Source organism: Caretta caretta, chromosome 1, assembly GCF_965140235.1.
Source record: "Caretta caretta isolate rCarCar2 chromosome 1, rCarCar1.hap1, whole genome shotgun sequence".
Classification (NCBI taxonomy): domain Eukaryota; kingdom Metazoa; phylum Chordata; order Testudines; family Cheloniidae; genus Caretta; species Caretta caretta.
The window spans coordinates 101,286,014-101,303,034 of record NC_134206.1 but is presented as its reverse complement, the minus strand read 5'-3'; the positions used below and the strand labels follow the sequence as shown (position 1 = coordinate 101,303,034).

The window sequence follows — 17,021 nt, the reverse complement described above, 5'->3', positions numbered from 1 at the left end:
AGGTAATAATCTCTGCCAAGATTTTCAATAAGAAGAACTTAAAGCTAGGCACCTATATCTATATTTATGTCCCTGCCTGATTTCAAAAGTACGGAGAAGCCAACAGCTCCGACTGAGGTCAGCAGAAGATAATGGGTGCTCAGCACTTTTTGATAATCAGGCACATGCCTAAATAAGGGGTTAGGAGCCTCACTTTAGATCTCCTATTTTTGAAAATCTTAAGCTTATTGGATAAAAAGAAAAAACAATGTCTTGTGAGACAACTGAGAAAGAGTTGTCTCCTGGTTTCCTTGTACTCCCCCCATCTGTCTGTATCCATCTGTTGTTTCTTGTTTTAGACTTAGATTTTAAGCTTCTCAGGCCTTTTTTATTGTGTGTTTGTACAGCACCTAGCCCAATGGGGCCCTGGTCCATGACTAGGGCTCCTCAGTGTTACTATTATACTACTCCTGCTAGTAATAACAACAACACATAAACTGCCTAATGCCACTATGAACTAACAGAAGAGAGAGTCCCAAATAGCAAAGACTTTCTAGTCATGTCCAGCAAAAGGAAACATTACTAAAGACCCACGTAGAACCTCTGAATTATGTCAACTCTGTGGAATTCAAACTCACTTAATTTGGAAACAGTAGCATGACTTTTTCCATTTTCCCTTTTAAAACAGGAGAAACAAATACCTTTGCTGCTCCTTAACAGAAAATCTTTACAAGTTTACTATACATTATGCTTTAAGATTCATATTAAAGCCTTTTCTTTAATTGCAAGTCTTTCTGTTGAAGTGTACATTCCCCTGTCAGTTAACTAACTACAAGGGATGCCAATGAGGATTCTAACAGAGAAGCATTCTCTGCTTCTCTTCAGTGTCTGTCAGCTTGCTCGGTGAAGTTGAGACTCATCTCTTATCAAAAACCAGGAGCAAAACTGCCTTTGCTGTCTGTCAGGAAATCAAGTGAATTATTTTATCTAAGCTGATGCCCTCGTGACAAGTTGGATGACTGTGGTCCCAATCAGTTGGTTCTAAAAACATGCGCTGATGAAAAGGTATAGGGGGCATGTGCTAAGTAGCACCACACTGCTTGTCAGCATTGAAACTCATGATGAATTTGCATACGTATGAAACTGAGAATGCTTGAAGCTAGTTTTTCCTCTCTCAATAGAAAATATTAAAATCAAATATAAATTGTTTTTATAACCAATTTCTACAGTGATGCTTAGCATATGCAAGCAGGATACTGAGAAATCTAAATATCATATCACCAAATATTTCTTTCAAGCAGTTAGTGTTATGAGGGAAAAAAACCCACTGCCAACCTTATAATGCATTGATTATCCTTCTTTCTTTTAGTAACAGGCATGATAGTGCATACATACTGGAGTCCCCAAAAAGAGGTTCCAGGAGTGGAGAACGGGCTCCTCTTTTCTGGCTTTGGCGTTATATTTTTATTAGTTATTATTAATGATATGACAGCAATGCCCAAAAAGCACTAATCCACATCAGCCCATCCCCCTGTGCTAGATGCTGCACCAACACACAGGAAGATACTGTTACTGGCCCAAAGCTTGTAATCTGAAGAGAAACTCAGATACATGGTAGTGGGAAGGGCTGAAATATAGTTCAGAGTGACAGCTGACAAACATCATGGCAGTTCTGATTTTTTTTTTAATCTCTCCCCCTCTCTGTTGAGTAGTAGGCCGGGGCGCAGGGAAGGCAGGAGGGGACTTGTTAATAAGAGCAAAGGAGTGGGGAAGGAAGGTGATAAGGAGAGCAGAATGGAGAGGAGCATAGACACCAGGGAGAGTGAGACAAGCCATAGGGAGGACTTTGAGGGAGAAGGGAAGTCAGAGCAAAGAGCCAATCTGCAAAGGAGAGAATGTCCAGAATTCTCTTACCTCATCCTGCATCCCTCCAACTTTCACCCACTATACCTCAGGGATGCTAACCTCTTCTGTAGCAAAGGATTATCAATTCTGCTTCCAAACACTAAAAAGATCCTACATGTAGCTTAGAAAGCAGACTTAGAAAAAGGTTTGTCTCCATTACCATTTCTCTAATCTATGAATTAAAATTCTCTCTTTAGGTTCAACCAACAAGAAACACGTTAAAACTAGTCTATATTACGTCAGCCACATTAAGTGTCTGACGGTGCACACTAAGCCCTGGTCTACACTAGGACTTTAGGTCGAATTTAGCAGCATTAAATCGATGTAAACCTGCACCCGTCCACACGATGAAGCCCTTTATTTCGACTTAAAGGGCTCTTAAAATTGATTTCCTTACTCCACCCCTGACAAGTGGATTAGCGCTTAAATCAGCCTTGCCGGCTCGAATTTGGGGTACTGTGGACACAATTCGACGGTATTGGCCTCCGGGAGCTATCCTGTATGGGGAGAGGAATCCGTGCTATCAGAACTCCGTTCCAGTTTTCGAAATGCCAAAACCTTTGTCAAAATCTCCCAGGGCATGAAGGACAGAGGCCATAACAGGGACCCGAAGCAGTGCCGCGTGAAACTTAAGGTGGGTTGAGGGGGTAGCCACGCGGTGGGGGGAGGCAAAATGCGACCTTGTAATGAAAGCACATGTGCTATGTGATGTAATGTTAACAGCAAGGTTTACCCTGAAAGACTGTAGCCACTGTTTTATAAAATGTGTCTTTTTAAACACCGCTGTCCCTTTTTTTTTCTCCACCAGCTGCATGTGTTTCAATGATCACACGATCTTCTCCTTCCCAGAGGCTAGTGAAGATTAGAAAGAAAAAAAAAACGCACTCGTGATGAAATGTTCTCTGAGCTCATGCTGTCCTCCCACACTGACAGAGCACAGACGAATGCGTGGAGGCAAATAATGTCAGAGTGCAGGAAAGCACAAAATGACCAGGAGAAGAGGTGGCAGGCTGAAGAGAGTAAGTGGCGGGCTGAAGACAGGGCTGAAGCTCAAATGTGGTGGCAGCGTGATGAGAGGAGGCAGGATTCAATGCTGAGGCTGCTGGAGGATCAAACCAGTATGCCCCAGTGTATGGTTGAGCTGCAGCAAAAGCAGCTGGAGCACAGACTGCCACTACAGCCCCTGTGTAACCAACCGCCCTCCTCCCCAAGTTCCATAGCCTCCACACCCAGACGCCCAAGAACGCGGTGGGGGGGCCACCGGACAACCAGCCACTCCACCACAGAGGATTGCCCAAAAAAAAAGAAGGCTGATATTCAATAAATTTTAAAGTTGTAAACTTTTAAAGTGCTGTGCTTAAAGTGCTGTGTGACATTTTCCTTCCCTCCTCCACCACCCCTCCTGGGCTACCTTGGTAGTCATCCCCCTATTTGTGTGATGAATGAATAAAGATGCATGAATGTGAAGCAACAATGACTTTATTGCCTCTGCAAGCGGTGATCGAAGGGAGGAGGGGAGGGTGGTTAGCTTACAGGGAAGTAGAGTGAACCAAGGGGCGGGGGGTTTCATCAAGGAGAAACAAACAGAACTTTCGCACCGTAGCCTGTCCAGTCATGAAACTGGTTTTCAAAGCTTCTCTGATGCGTACCGCGCCCTCCTGTGCTCTTCTAACAGCCCTGGTGTCTGGCTGCGAGTAACCAGCAGCCAGGCAATTTGCCTCAACCTCCCACCCCGCCATAAACGTCTCCCCCCTACTCTCACAGATATTGTGGAGCACACAGCAAGCAGTAATAACAGTGGGAATATTGGTTTTGCTGAGGTCTAAGTGAGTCAGTAAACTGCGCCAGCGCGCCTTTAAATGTCCAAATGCACATTCTACCACCATTCTGCACTTGCTCAGCCTGTAGTTGAACAGCTCCTGACTACTGTCCAGACTGCCTGTGTACGGCTTCATGAGCCATGGCATTAAGGGGTAGGCTGGGTCCCCAAGGATAACTATAGGCATTTCAACATCCCCAACAGTTATTTTCTGGTCTGGGAATAAAGTCCCTTCCTGCAACTTTTGAAACAGACCAGAGTTCCTGAAGATGCGAGCGTCATGTACCTTTCCCGGCCATCCCATGTTGATGTTGGTGAAACGTCCCTTGGGATCCACCAGAGCTTGCACTATTGAAAAGTACCCCTTGCGGTTTATGTACTCGGCGGCTTGGTGCTCCGGTGCCAAGATAGGGATATGGGTTCCGTCCATGGCCCCACCACAGTTAGGGAATCCCATTGCAGCAAAGCCATCCACTATGACCTGCACATTTCCCAGGGTCACTACCCTTGATATCAGCAGATCTTTGATTGTGTGGGCTACTTGCATCACAGCAGCCCCCACAGTAGATTTGCCCACTCCAAATTGATTCCCAACTGACCGGTAGCTGTCTGGCGTTGCAAGCTTCCACAGGGCTATCGCCACTCGCTTCTGAGCTGTGAGGGCTGCTCTCATCTTGGTATTCATGCGCTTCAGGGCAGGGGAAAGCAAGTCACAAAGTTCCATGGAAGTGCCCTTACGCATGCGAAAGTTTCGCAGCCACTGGGAATTGTCCCAGACCTGCAACACTATGCGGTCCCACCAGTCTGTGCTTGTTTCCCAAGCCCAGAATCGGCGTTCCACAGCATGAACCTGCCCCATTAGCACCATGATGCATGCATTGGCAGGGCCCATGCTTTCAGAGAAATCTGTGTCCATGTCCTGATCACTCACGCGACCGCGCTGACGTCATCTACTCGCCCGGTATCGCTTTGCCAGGTTCTGGTGCTGCACATACTGCTGGATAATGCGTGTGGTGTTTAATGTGCTCCTAATTGCCAAAGTGAGCTGAGCGGCCTCCATGCTTGCCTTAGTATGGCGTCCGCTCAGAAAAAAGGCGTGGAACGATTGTCTGCCATTGCTCTGAGGGAGGGAGGGGCGATTGACGACACGGCTTACAGGGTTGGCTTCAGGGAGCTAAAATCAACAAAGGGGGTGGCTTTACATCAAGGAGTATTTCAGGCAGGACTTCACGGAGGGTTCCAATAAGAAATGGTGCACCTAAGTTATTGTTCTTATTGGAACAAGGAGGTTAGTCTGGCCTCTGATTGATACATGGCTAGATTTACCTCACTGCACCTTCCCTGTGAGTGTGACCTAGAGGAATGAGTCCCCTAGACGGGGGAGGGAAGGAAGCAAATGAATACAAAACAAATCTGGTCTATTTCTTGTTTTGATCCACTCCATCTATCTTTTACATCTTTGGCTGGCAGCAGACGGCGCAGAAGGACTGCATGCCATCCACATCTCATGCCTGCCCGGCAGAAGATGGTACAGTACGACTGCTAGCAATCCGTATCGCCTGCCTGCTCACCATAAGACGGTTCAGTAGAACTGACTGCAGGACTAAAGAGAATGACCTGGTCAAGTCACTCCAAATTTAGTACCTGCGCCCATGTCTGCCCAGGCGCTCCTGGCCGACGTGGCCAGGAGCACCTCGGACATGACGATGACGGCTACCAGTCGTACTGTACCGTCTGCTGCCACAAGGCAAGGGGTTGATGCTGCTGTGTAGCAATGCAGTACCGCATCTGCCAGCACCCAGGAGACATAGGGTGACGGTTACCTGAGCGGGCTCCATGCTTGCCGTGGTATGGCGTCTGCACAGCTAACTCAGGAAAAAAGGCGCAAAATGATTGTCTGCCCTTGCTTTCACGGAGGGAGGGAGGGAACGGGGGCCTGACGATATGTACCCAGAACCACCCGCGACATTGTTTTAGCCCCATCAGGCATTGGGATCTCAACCCAGAATTCGAATGGGCAGCGGAGACTGCGGGAACTGTGGGATACCTACCCACAGTGCAACACTCCGGAAGTCGACTCTAGCCTCGGTACTGTGGAAGCACTCCACCGAGTTAATGCACTTAGAGCATTTTCTGTGGGGACACACACACTCGAATATATAAAACCGATTTCTAAAAAACAGACTTCTATAAATTCGACCTAATTTCGTAGTGTAGGCATACCCTAAGTGCTCCTCTTCTCTTCCCCCCATCTCCAAAAACATATTCTGGTGGTTTTTTCCCTTTTTCGTTAAAGAATTATTAGTTTTTCTGAACAGATGCAGATTTGATAAAGCAGTGTGAGCTAATCAATATTAGTTTTAGTTAAGACAGTAATCATCAGCAATAGAGAATTAAACAAATGACTAATATTCTATTTGTTTTACTCTCAATATCTTAAAGCTAAAAGCATATCAAGACTGTAAGCTTTCTAGGGTACGGACTGCCTTTTTCTTGTGTGTTTGTACAGCCCATAGCACAATGAGGTACTGGTGTAACACTGGGGTTCCTGGAATTACTGCAATACAAATTAATAATAATAGTAATCAATAATAAAAACACATACTTGCATCCCACTTAAAAAAAAAAAAAAAGAATGTCACTCGTCATGGATTTGACCAGTACCTTCTGAAGTTTGGTGATGCTCAGAAATAGGGTTTTGATTAAAGTCTGTTTTGACTTTTTACTATTAACTGACCAAGATGTGTTAGTATTCTTATGCAACACTCTCAATAAATATTTTTTCCTGCTGTGAGACTATCAGACCAGCCATGTAGCAACATCTTTTCCTGCAAAGCAAATGACCAGTGCCAAAGCCCATCATCATAAATAGGACAGTGTTCACTGTTAAATACCAATAATGTAGTTGGTAATAATGAGACCTAAGTAAAAGCACAATCCTTGAGGAGAATTACTTTTTTTTTTTAATCTGTTCAAAGCTTTAAGTTTAGAATTAAACTTGGAAAAATACAATTAGAGCACTTTAAGTATCACTTTAACCACATGACTGACAGAATTAAGATACCATTTTGATAAGAATTGAGATACCATTCTGATATATAGTATGTAGCCTTAGAAGCATCTATCACTTAACACACAATTTTGTTTTTCCATCTTATACATGAGTACCCAAGATACACGAAAGAGGCAAAAGATCTGCCCGATTGCTTACTTCTCCTATGGTAGAGACCTGGCCATGATTCCTAGTCTATTATTCTGCAGGAAACAGCTCTCAGCTCCTCGGTAGAGTGAGATGTTGATGGAGGCAGTGCTTTGAATTGCCCATTAAAAAAGCTATTCTCATCTCGTCCACCTTAGCTGGGAGGATGGCGACTACAATGCCTTGAGGATGAGAAGTATAGAGTGAAAGAAATTGGCCCTCAGCTCAGACAAAGATGTACAGAACACCAATGGATGAGCAGGGAGTGGGAGAAGGAGAGAAATCGGATGAAATGGACTGAAATCTGAATATATGCCAATAGATTACAAGTTTAAAATCTCCTATTTCTTACAAGTGTACTTTCATTTATACCTTACCCTTTTAGGGGCCAAAAAGTTATAGAATCATAGCAAGTGAAATGTGGAATGTAACCGTTTTGTAGCATTCACTGAAGGATAGTTCTGCTTCCATCCGGTTTGAAATACCTGGAATGGGGGTTTTATGTATCCTATACTTTGAAGCAAACACACACTAAAACAGATACTGACAAAATTCATGAACACAGGCGTGTGTGTGCAGTCATTATCAACTGCCTATTTTTTTTGTTAAGTTATATTTCAATACAGGCATAACGTAGCATAGTAGATCTTGAATACTTACCACTGTGCCCAGAAACTGAATGCTTATGTTTCCAGCTGCATCTCGAGAGAGGCACTGAAAAAAACAGGTGTAAAAACTAATTAGTAGCTTTCTCAGTAAGTTGAAGTAGTGCTATTGTCTTCTTGTAAGGTCTGCAGGAAATAACCAAAATGCCTGTAGCTATATTACATATGCACAAAATAAACATAATGTAAAAATGTATTTAAGAGCTTCAGTGCTAAGAAGCTGATTCATGCTTAAGATCAAATTCTAGTTTTTGCTTTAACAGATTCTAACAAATTTACTTTGAAGAGTACTGAAAACAAACATGTCTACGTACAAGGAAGAATGTATGTGTTTTCAGGGAGATGGACGTTATGATATGTAAGAACAGTACAACAGTGGAACAGACTGCATAGGGAGGTTGTGGAAGCTCCTTCACTGGAGGTTTTCAAAAGGAGGCTGAATAGCCATCTGTCTTAGACGGTTTAGAAATAACAAATCCTGCATCTTGGCAGGGGGTTAGACTAGACAACCCATGCAGTCCTTCCTAACCCTATGGTTCTATGACTTACTAGGACTTTTCCACCTCTAAGGTCTGTGATTCTATGGCGCATGTACATCTGTATTCTCACTTCATGTACTCCATATTACCTCAACTCTATAAATGTTAAGCATGTCACTCATTCTAAAGAGACGTTTTCATCTCCTCTTTGTGATAGGGTGCTGTAAAATAAATGCACACAATGCTCCTCCTTTGAAAACAGAAAAAAAATAATTTTGTGAAACACTTGGTTATCGACTGGGCTTGGGGCTGTTGGCTCAAGTCTCTGACCAATCATAGAGCATACTGTCATTAAGCCACTAGGCAATGCAAAAGAAAGCACATTATTGGTTATACATGATATTACCTATAACCTAAACACGGGAAATATACGAGAAGTTACTGCTCCTTTTGAGTCTTTTCCTCCTTCAGTTCAAAAGCTGTTCACAGCACACACATTTCACCAAGAAATTCTACATTAGACCAAACTGTTATATTTTATACTATATTTGTAAAGCATCTTCATGGGAAGAAGCGTTTTGACTTAACATTTCAAATTTACCTGTAAAATAAGTGAAAATGTACTCCTCTGTCTGACTTACAGAAGATAATATTTAATACAATTAGCTGGACTATTTAACATAAATTACATTGTCGGAATACTAATTCTCTGATTTGCTCTGTCATATCTCTATTTTCTCTCTCATTTGTCAAATTACTGAATGCATAGGCCCTCACACAGCATATGTGGTTAAGAGCTCTGCTGAATCAAGACCAAAGTCAAAAAGTGTAAATACATAGCATAGGTCTAAATTTAAAGAGATATAAATACTATACAATATGCCCTGTGTATAGATTTGTATGAAAACACATACAATATATTACAAGGATAGGTATAAAATGCAAACTACCTTTAGTACTTTCACATTTTAAAGACAATTACGATGAAGTGACAAAATGCTACACAATAGTAGTACTAAGTCAAATGCTGTCCCTTTGCTGACAATGTGGCATGTTTTGCAGCTATATTTTATACATATACATATAAGCCATAGCTTTCTTACCACAGCATAAACTTGCATTTTTTTGATTAACAGGTCATATACTGACACTGCAATCTGTACAATCAAATGAAAACAAAGAAGGATGTGCCAAGGCCTGACATATTTCAACAATAATGATTAATGGAATGGAAAATATGGGAAATAAAATTTCATACAAAACCTGACGTTTACTTTTATAAAGGAAACAGGAATATACACTTTTCCCACAGTCTAGTATAAACACAATCAGGTTTTGGAAACTGCAAAGAAGAACAAAGTACCGATAGTCTACAATGAATGAACTGTATGCCAAAACAAACAAGTACTGACCACTTGATAAGCTGTCAGAAAATGGCAAATTAAAAAAAAAATAACCTAAGGGACTTAATTTCTTTTTTTCCTGGAATGCCCTCGCCCTCATTAGAGTGCTGTCACTTATTGTGCTGCCCTTTTATCCCCTTAAAGAGGCCATTAAAAATAATTTTATAGCCTGATAAAATTTCCAATTTTTTGCCTAATCTCCCCATTACTCTCATTTTGTAGAGGAATACAAAGCAAAACAAAATATTGTTTCTGTTTTTCCTTTAAACACTTTCTAAGCAATAACTTAGTATCGTGAATGGACTTGTGGGTTTTCATAGCTATGGATCAGATCCTGGAAACCTCTCCTCATGCAGGTAGTCTTTACTCACATGAGCAGTCCTTTGGTTTCCAATGAGCCTGCTCACATGTAGGATCTCCTTGCATGCTTGGAGATTTGCAAAATCAGATCCAAAGAATGCAAGGACTTCACCACACTTTCAAGTAACTAAAATGCCTGCTCATGTGATAACTGTTGAGTCATCTAGAAAATAAATTCAGAAACTTGTAGATTAGAATCTACAACCTAATACCAAATACATATTTATACCCAAAAGTTGTCTTCCATAACCACAGTATCAGGGATAAGAAGATGAATACCCTCTTCCTTAGCCTGTCATTGTTGAAAGGGCATAGGCATCGCAGTACGGTAAGTCCCCACGGCACCTGCTTACACTATATCCAATATGCAGTACAGCATTCAGTCTTCAGTGGTATCAAGAGTTCACTGTAAGCACTAAAATCCATCCCTCAAATTAACAGAGTGAGGAGAAAAAAAGTCAGGGTGGGGAAAGGAGAGGAAAATTAACAAACACGGGGGGGTGAAAGAAATTTTCCTTCTGGGCATATTTTAAAAAAAAAAAAAAAAAGGTGGATAGACTCTCCAAATCAACCATATGTTACCAAGACCAAAAAGAAAACCGCCAGGCTTTTGAACACCATATTACAAAAGAAGTCAGTACATTATCATAATTAATATTTCAAATTTCAGTTGTAAATAAATCTCAGCTGTTAAATGTGATTTAAAAAAAAAAAAAAACATACTGAAAGGAGTTATTTCTGTTCTACTGGTGGCCTTGTTTCCGAGACCTGTAAATGTAATTGATGTTTTCAAGAAAATGAAAGAAGATGGTTAACAGTTTCTCTTATTTTCTACCTTTTTAGAAAAAGAATATACCAGTCTCCACCTATTCTAAGTTGTATAGTTACATGCACTATACATTCTAATACATGGTTTCATATTATGTGTGATAACAGGAAAGTAATCAAATGCAAGTAACCAGAAAGAACAGCTATTTACTTGCAACGTGTAAACACCTTTTTTAAAGTAACTTGAAAAACATTTGCTTAGAGGTCTGAAGCAGAGAATAATTAATGCAAAGTATATTTCTACCAGTTTCACAAAGCCTAAATAATATATTTTCTCCTGTGAAAATAGTAACGTTATGTTGTATGTGTGAATCATGGGATTTTTAAAAATAATTTATATTCTTTTTGATTAAATTAACACAGGTTGAGAGATTCTAAATTAACAAAATCCCATTTAAAACCATAATAGTTTTTTTCATGGGAACTCAGGTGCCAGACAGCTAAACTAAAACTTGTAGAAAATATGATTTAACTTTAAAAAACATTTAAATTCTAAAAGCTATCAAATTTATATCCAATGATTAATATTATATACATGTGGTTTTGTGTATATTATGCTGTATGTATATATTTATATTTACACATAAATAGAACATGTACATTCAGGATATAATCTGTGTAAACATTATATAACTAGGAAGTGTAAACTGGTGTGCATTTATCTACATATAAGTAGAGACATGGGTGCAATCACACATATCTGCATGATTATATGCAATAATGCAATAATTTCACAAGGAATCAATTCAATCTGGTGTTTCCCACTAAATTACAAGAGGTTTCTGTGACTACTCCAAATTCTTCTGCTTTGCCATAGAAAATTAGTTCCACTTAGTTGGGTATCAATGAGCTATTCAGTGTATGATGCAGAGGGTTACAATCAGCTCAGTACTCAAGCCTGCAATGGATGAGTACCTTTAGATAAAAATGAAATTGAGAAACAAGCTATAAAAGAGGGGTGAGGGAAGGAAAACTCCCCCCAAACTACAAAATATGAGAGGGAGACAGAGACTCCACACCCATACAGGCATGATTAGAACGGAAGAAGATCTTGAGGTATTTGCCAAAAGTGTTCAGATACTCTTGGATCTGCAGATTACCTGCTGTGAGCAGGTGGAGAGAAGAAATGACTGCAAACAAAGAAACTGAAACAGACCAACAGCAGTTGCTTTGCTTACAAATGAACAACTAATGTGTTGTGTCAAAACGAATACTCACTAACAAGAAAAAATACATTAAAGCCTAGCAAACAAATTATATCTTGTGATACTGAAAACTACTTCATTTGCTCAAGGTAAGATGGAGAGTACTTGGGTTTTTAGAAATATGTAAATATTATTGATGGCATATATATATATATAAGTCAATGCTTGGCACCAAGGCAAAAACAGTGGGGTAAAATGTATTAAAATATACAGAATATAAAACACAAAAAGTAGCAAAAAATAATTACAGTAATATCAAAGCCCATGTGAATACTCTGAACACATTTTAAATACCGCAGCTAAAAAATTTTTAAAACGGCCATTACTTTAGAGTCGATCAATGGGTTTCCAACTTGACACACTAAGGAGCTGATTTTCAGAGATGCCAAAGCACCTGTAGCTCTCGTAGACTTCAACTGGAGTTGCAGGTACCAACACCTTTTGAAAATCAGGTTTATCATGTTGGGAACCCAAACACCGATTCACCCCAAATTAGTAGACACTTTAGATAATTTAACCTATGAAAATATGGGCTATACCTACATGTGATTTATTTTTAAAATAGAGGAATAGAAAAAATCAGTATTTAAAATTTGCAAAATTTCCCCAAATTTCTTCCTTCACATTTCTCCTTCCACCTGGATGAGACCAGGGGTTGCACCTCATAAACCTAAAGACACCCCCCAAGATCCACATGGACCTCAGAGATCTGCTGGAGGCAACAAGAGTCTGTGAAGAAGCCCCTTGACTCCACACATGCCTTTCCTATCTCTGTTCCCTGCAGAAGACTTGCATTAAGGAACTTGCTTAACCAGGGCTGTGCCTGGAAGAGCTGTTAGAGTTCCGGAGTGCAGAGGAAGAAATTGCATAAATTACTGCAGATTAGAGCCACATTAACTTATTCAGCAAGTTGTGTGCGCTTGGGGAATCTGGATCCCAGGAGGTGAACCACCCAGCCCTGCCTGCTGACACTTCAGAGGCCCATGTGGTTGAGTCGAAGTGTTGATTAAAACATACAGCCAACTGATTGGCTACACTTGTCGTTCAACAGCTGAGCCAAAGTTTAGCCGGAGTTATTGTCTAAAGACAAAACAAACAGTACAATAACCAAAGGAGATATACATACCCTTATTCTGGGAAGTAATTCTTATCTTACACAGAACGTGCACTTTGAAGATACACCCCAAAACTACCTCTATTTATATCATGGCTGTTTAAAAGTTAAAACACACTTTCTCCATCACCTAAGTTCTAACTCATTGGTTCCTTAACTTGTTGTTCTGTACCTTTCCTTATCTCTGTTTTGGATATCACATTCCAAACCAGTCAGGCATAGGATATACCATTCATGTATCTTCCAATTTGCTAATGCCAAAGCTGACTTCAGCTGTTGAGAAATATTGTAGATACACCTGTAGCTGAGGTAGATCCATTCATTCCTTGTAGATGAAGTCTTCCAGGTAACCTACTGGATGGACAGTAGCCAACTTATCAAATATTGCAGTGTCCAGATCTAGTATCAGTAAAAATAGTATAAAAGAAATCTACACAGAACCCAGCTCTGAGAACAACTGTTTGGGAACAACATGTGCCTCAATTAGGATGCGATGTCACTAACCCCAAATTTTGAACTGTACTAAGTGGAATTTGCCTACACCATTTAAAGGTACTGGTGAGACCTCACCTGGAATACTGTGTGCAGTTCTGGTCTCCCATGTTTAAGAAGGATGAATTCAAACTGGAACAGGTACAGAGAAGGGCTACTAGGATGATCCGAGGAACGGAAACCTGTCTTATGCAAGGAGACTCAAGGAGCTTGGCTTGTTTAGCCTAACTAAAAGAAGGTTGAGGGGAGATATGATTGCTCTCTATAAATATATCAGAGGGATAAATACCGGAGAGGGAGAGGAATTATTTAAGCTCAGTACCAATGTGGACACAAGAACAAATGGATATAAACTGGTCATTGGGAAGTTTAGACTTGAAATTAGATGAAGGTTTCTAACCATCAGAGGAGTGAAGTTTTGGAATAGCCTTCTAAGGGAAGCAGTGGGGGAAAAAGACCTATCTGATAAGTTTATGGAGGAGATGGTATGATGGGATAACATGATTTTGGTAATTAATTGATCTTTAACTGTTCATGGTAAATAGGCCCAATGGCCTGTGATGGGATGTTACATGGGGTGGGATCTGAGTTACTACAGAAAATTCTTTCCTGTGTATCTGGCTGGTGAATCTTGCCCACATGCTCAGGGTTCAGCTGATCGCCATATTTGGAGTCAGGAAGGAATTTTTCTCCAGGGCAGATTGGAAGAGGCCCTGGAGGCTTTTCGCCTTCCTCTATAGCATGGGGCATGGGTCACGTGCTGGAGGATTCTCTGCTCCTTGAAGTCTTTAAACCACGATTTGAGGACTTCAATAGCTCAGACATAGGTGAGAGGTTTTTTGCAGGAGTGGGTGGGTGAGATTCTGTGGCTTGCGTTGTGCAGGAGGTCAGACTAGATGATCATAATTGTCCCTTCTGACCTTAGTATCTATGAATCTATGAAAAAATCACTGCCAATTTACAGGTGGTGGTGATGGAAAGGACAATGAAGTTTAGGTTTTGGGGAGTGGAATTTTGGCCTCAATCCTGAAGGGTCATTGTTGGTCCATTTTGGAGAGAGCAAAGAGGAACATTGACACTTGTCCTTTTGGAGCTGTCTCTGGAAAAGTCTTTATTGAGGTACAGAGGCAGAGAGGGGAATGAAGAGGACCAAGCAATCTGCCCATTCTCTGAGCTCTTTCTCTTTGCTCAGCCTGAAAATTATCCAGTCTGAGCTCCCTTTATGTGGTTCCTGAGAGGGATTTTTCAAAGATGGAGCACCTCGTCTTTGATTTGCCCTATTTAGCCTACTCTAGACTTTGCAAGCTGGTCAACTGATGGGTCAAATAATGTAACTTGTCACATGTTATTTGAACATGGTCAAATATTGTCAAATATTCCAGCACAAATGTCATGATGTAGGCAAGAGGACCCCCTTTTTGATTGCATCATGGTGCCACCTGTTAGCCAACCTACTGAAATATCTTGATCACTCACTTTAACTGCATGATAACGCCACCTATTTGGAAAAAAGTCAACTAATTGAAAGTTGAGCATCTTGATTGGCTTGAACCTTCTAGAACAAACATTGTATGTATGTATATCTTTATTTCTATGCCATGTCATTTACGAAGCATATTAAAACAAGTTAAAAGACACAGTGCTGGCACTGAAAAGCTTACAACCTAAACTGACTAGACAATGATATAGAAATAAACTCAGAAGGGAGTGGGAGAGGAAGAGGAAGAGGAGGGCTCACAGCCATTAAACTTCCACCCCCAACATAAACAGTAAAGATGCACAGCCATAAAACGGTTGGTAGAGTTGGCCTGCTGCCTATCTAGCATAAGTGATTTTTTGGTTTTATGGATGCTGTGTGTGTTTTATTTTTAATTTCATTCATTTACGAATAATGTCCACATTTAAAGGCCAACCTAAAAATAATTACTCTCATATTTGAGAAAATCATTTCATGGTGTTTCTGAATTAAAATAACTCAGTTTTTTTGTAATTAGGTATAAGTATCTAAGGGTAAGCCTATTAGAGACCATAAAGTCTTACTCTTTTTTGTGACTGTTCTTATAAATTAGTGCTTTAAAACATTTGACATTATTTGACAATATTTGACTGGTCAATTGACCAATTATTTTTGAACTGGTCAAATACCCAACCCTAGCTTGCTCCTCCATGAGTGGGAAGGGGAAGCACGGGGAGGGAAAGAACATAGTGGGTGGCCTGGTACAGAAAGCAAAGCCCTGGAAGTTTTTGTCTCTTAATGAAGAGAAGTAAAGAAAACTTTTGTTTTATTCAGTCATAAAATCAGGTTTCAGAGCTAGTGGAGAAAGAGGAATTGCTGAACTGCCACTCTGCTTGCACAATTGGAGGTAGGGAAATAATGAGGGACAGCACAGAGAAATACACACAACATAGATTATAAGTTTTAAAAAAAAGAAGGAAGCCTGAAATACAATGCTGCAGACTTCAGCAAAAGTCACTAAGTTTTTTTTCTTTTGGGAGATGGGGGAGGGAAGAGTGGAGAGGGGGGTTGTGGGTTTTTTTTTTTGTTTTTTAAATGAGGTATTTGAGAGATCTCTTGTATTTGCTTCAATTGCCAAGAACAGGTGACAAGTGAGGCAAGGAAAATCAGTTACTCAGTAGCAACCCATCTCATCATGTCTGGAGTAACACTGATGAGCTCCTTTTGCTGTGATGATTGGGGGCTTACAGAGCAAATGTGAAAACATAGGGTAATCCTATAAGCTCTGAGAAAAGCCAGGCCTGCTCTCTCATCTAAGAAAAAGAAGTGGGAGCATACACAATATTTATTTCTCTTTCATAGAGGTAATAGTAAAAATGACCCTGCAACAATTTCAAAATGAAACTAACAGTATACAGTAGCTGTGTATTACTGGAAGACTTCAATCAGTCTTCATGCACCTCACTCAGTAAATCTTTCCAAACTCATCTATTGCTTAAACAAACAAAAATGTTTTGCAGTTCCTGTATTTAGGGTCTGAAACCCAAATAATACATAATCTATAATAAGCAAAATTGTTTTGAGATACCAGATCAATGAAATAATCTACAGTCATTGAACTCTCAGCAATATTTTATTTTTGAGATTTTGTCAGCAAGGTACTCTGGCTCCTATCCAACAAAACACTTAAGCACACAGTTAATTTTAAGAACAGGAACCCTCAAATTTTAACTTTGCAGGATCAAGGTATTTTCTGGTACCCACCCATTTTTGCATGTCACTGATCTACTCTTTGCTTAGACCCGTACTTCCTTTATTTACACATTTTGAGCCAAGACCCTTTAGCAGATGAGTGAAAATAGACTCATATGTCTAATTACTTATTTTAATCGGGTGACAGATACGCAACAATTTGAATATCTAGACTACAATTTGCATAAATACATTTTAAAACAAAATATTTGAAAATCATTTCCTTCTTTACTCCTTATGTGTTTAAGGGCTTTGCTGGATTGGGATCAGAGCACTCAGCACCTTTCAGGATCAAGCCCTAGGTGCATAAATCAATCTTCAAAGAAATGTTATGCTCACAAAGAATATACCGGTTAAACAAATTT

The 17,021-nt window shown here is 40.3% G+C and overlaps 1 protein-coding gene and 1 long non-coding RNA gene across 6 annotated transcripts in view; one reads left to right on the top strand and one right to left on the bottom strand.

Moving 5' to 3' along the window:
• LOC142072535 (uncharacterized) overlaps positions 1-3,347 on the top strand; it is a 54,805-nt gene extending 51,458 nt beyond the window's left edge. The window contains exon 6 of the long non-coding RNA XR_012668944.1: positions 2,693-3,347. This is a non-coding gene — a long non-coding RNA (uncharacterized LOC142072535). The remainder of the gene's footprint in view (positions 1-2,692) is intronic.
• Positions 1-17,021, bottom strand: part of PCCA (propionyl-CoA carboxylase subunit alpha) — a 435,625-nt gene that overhangs the window by 70,461 nt on the left and 348,143 nt on the right. For all 5 annotated transcript variants that reach the window (XM_048854281.2, XM_048854288.2, XM_048854316.2 and 2 more), the window contains one exon: positions 7,563-7,616. In XM_048854281.2, the coding sequence (XP_048710238.1) occupies positions 7,563-7,616 (54 nt within the window). The remainder of the gene's footprint in view (positions 1-7,562; positions 7,617-17,021) is intronic.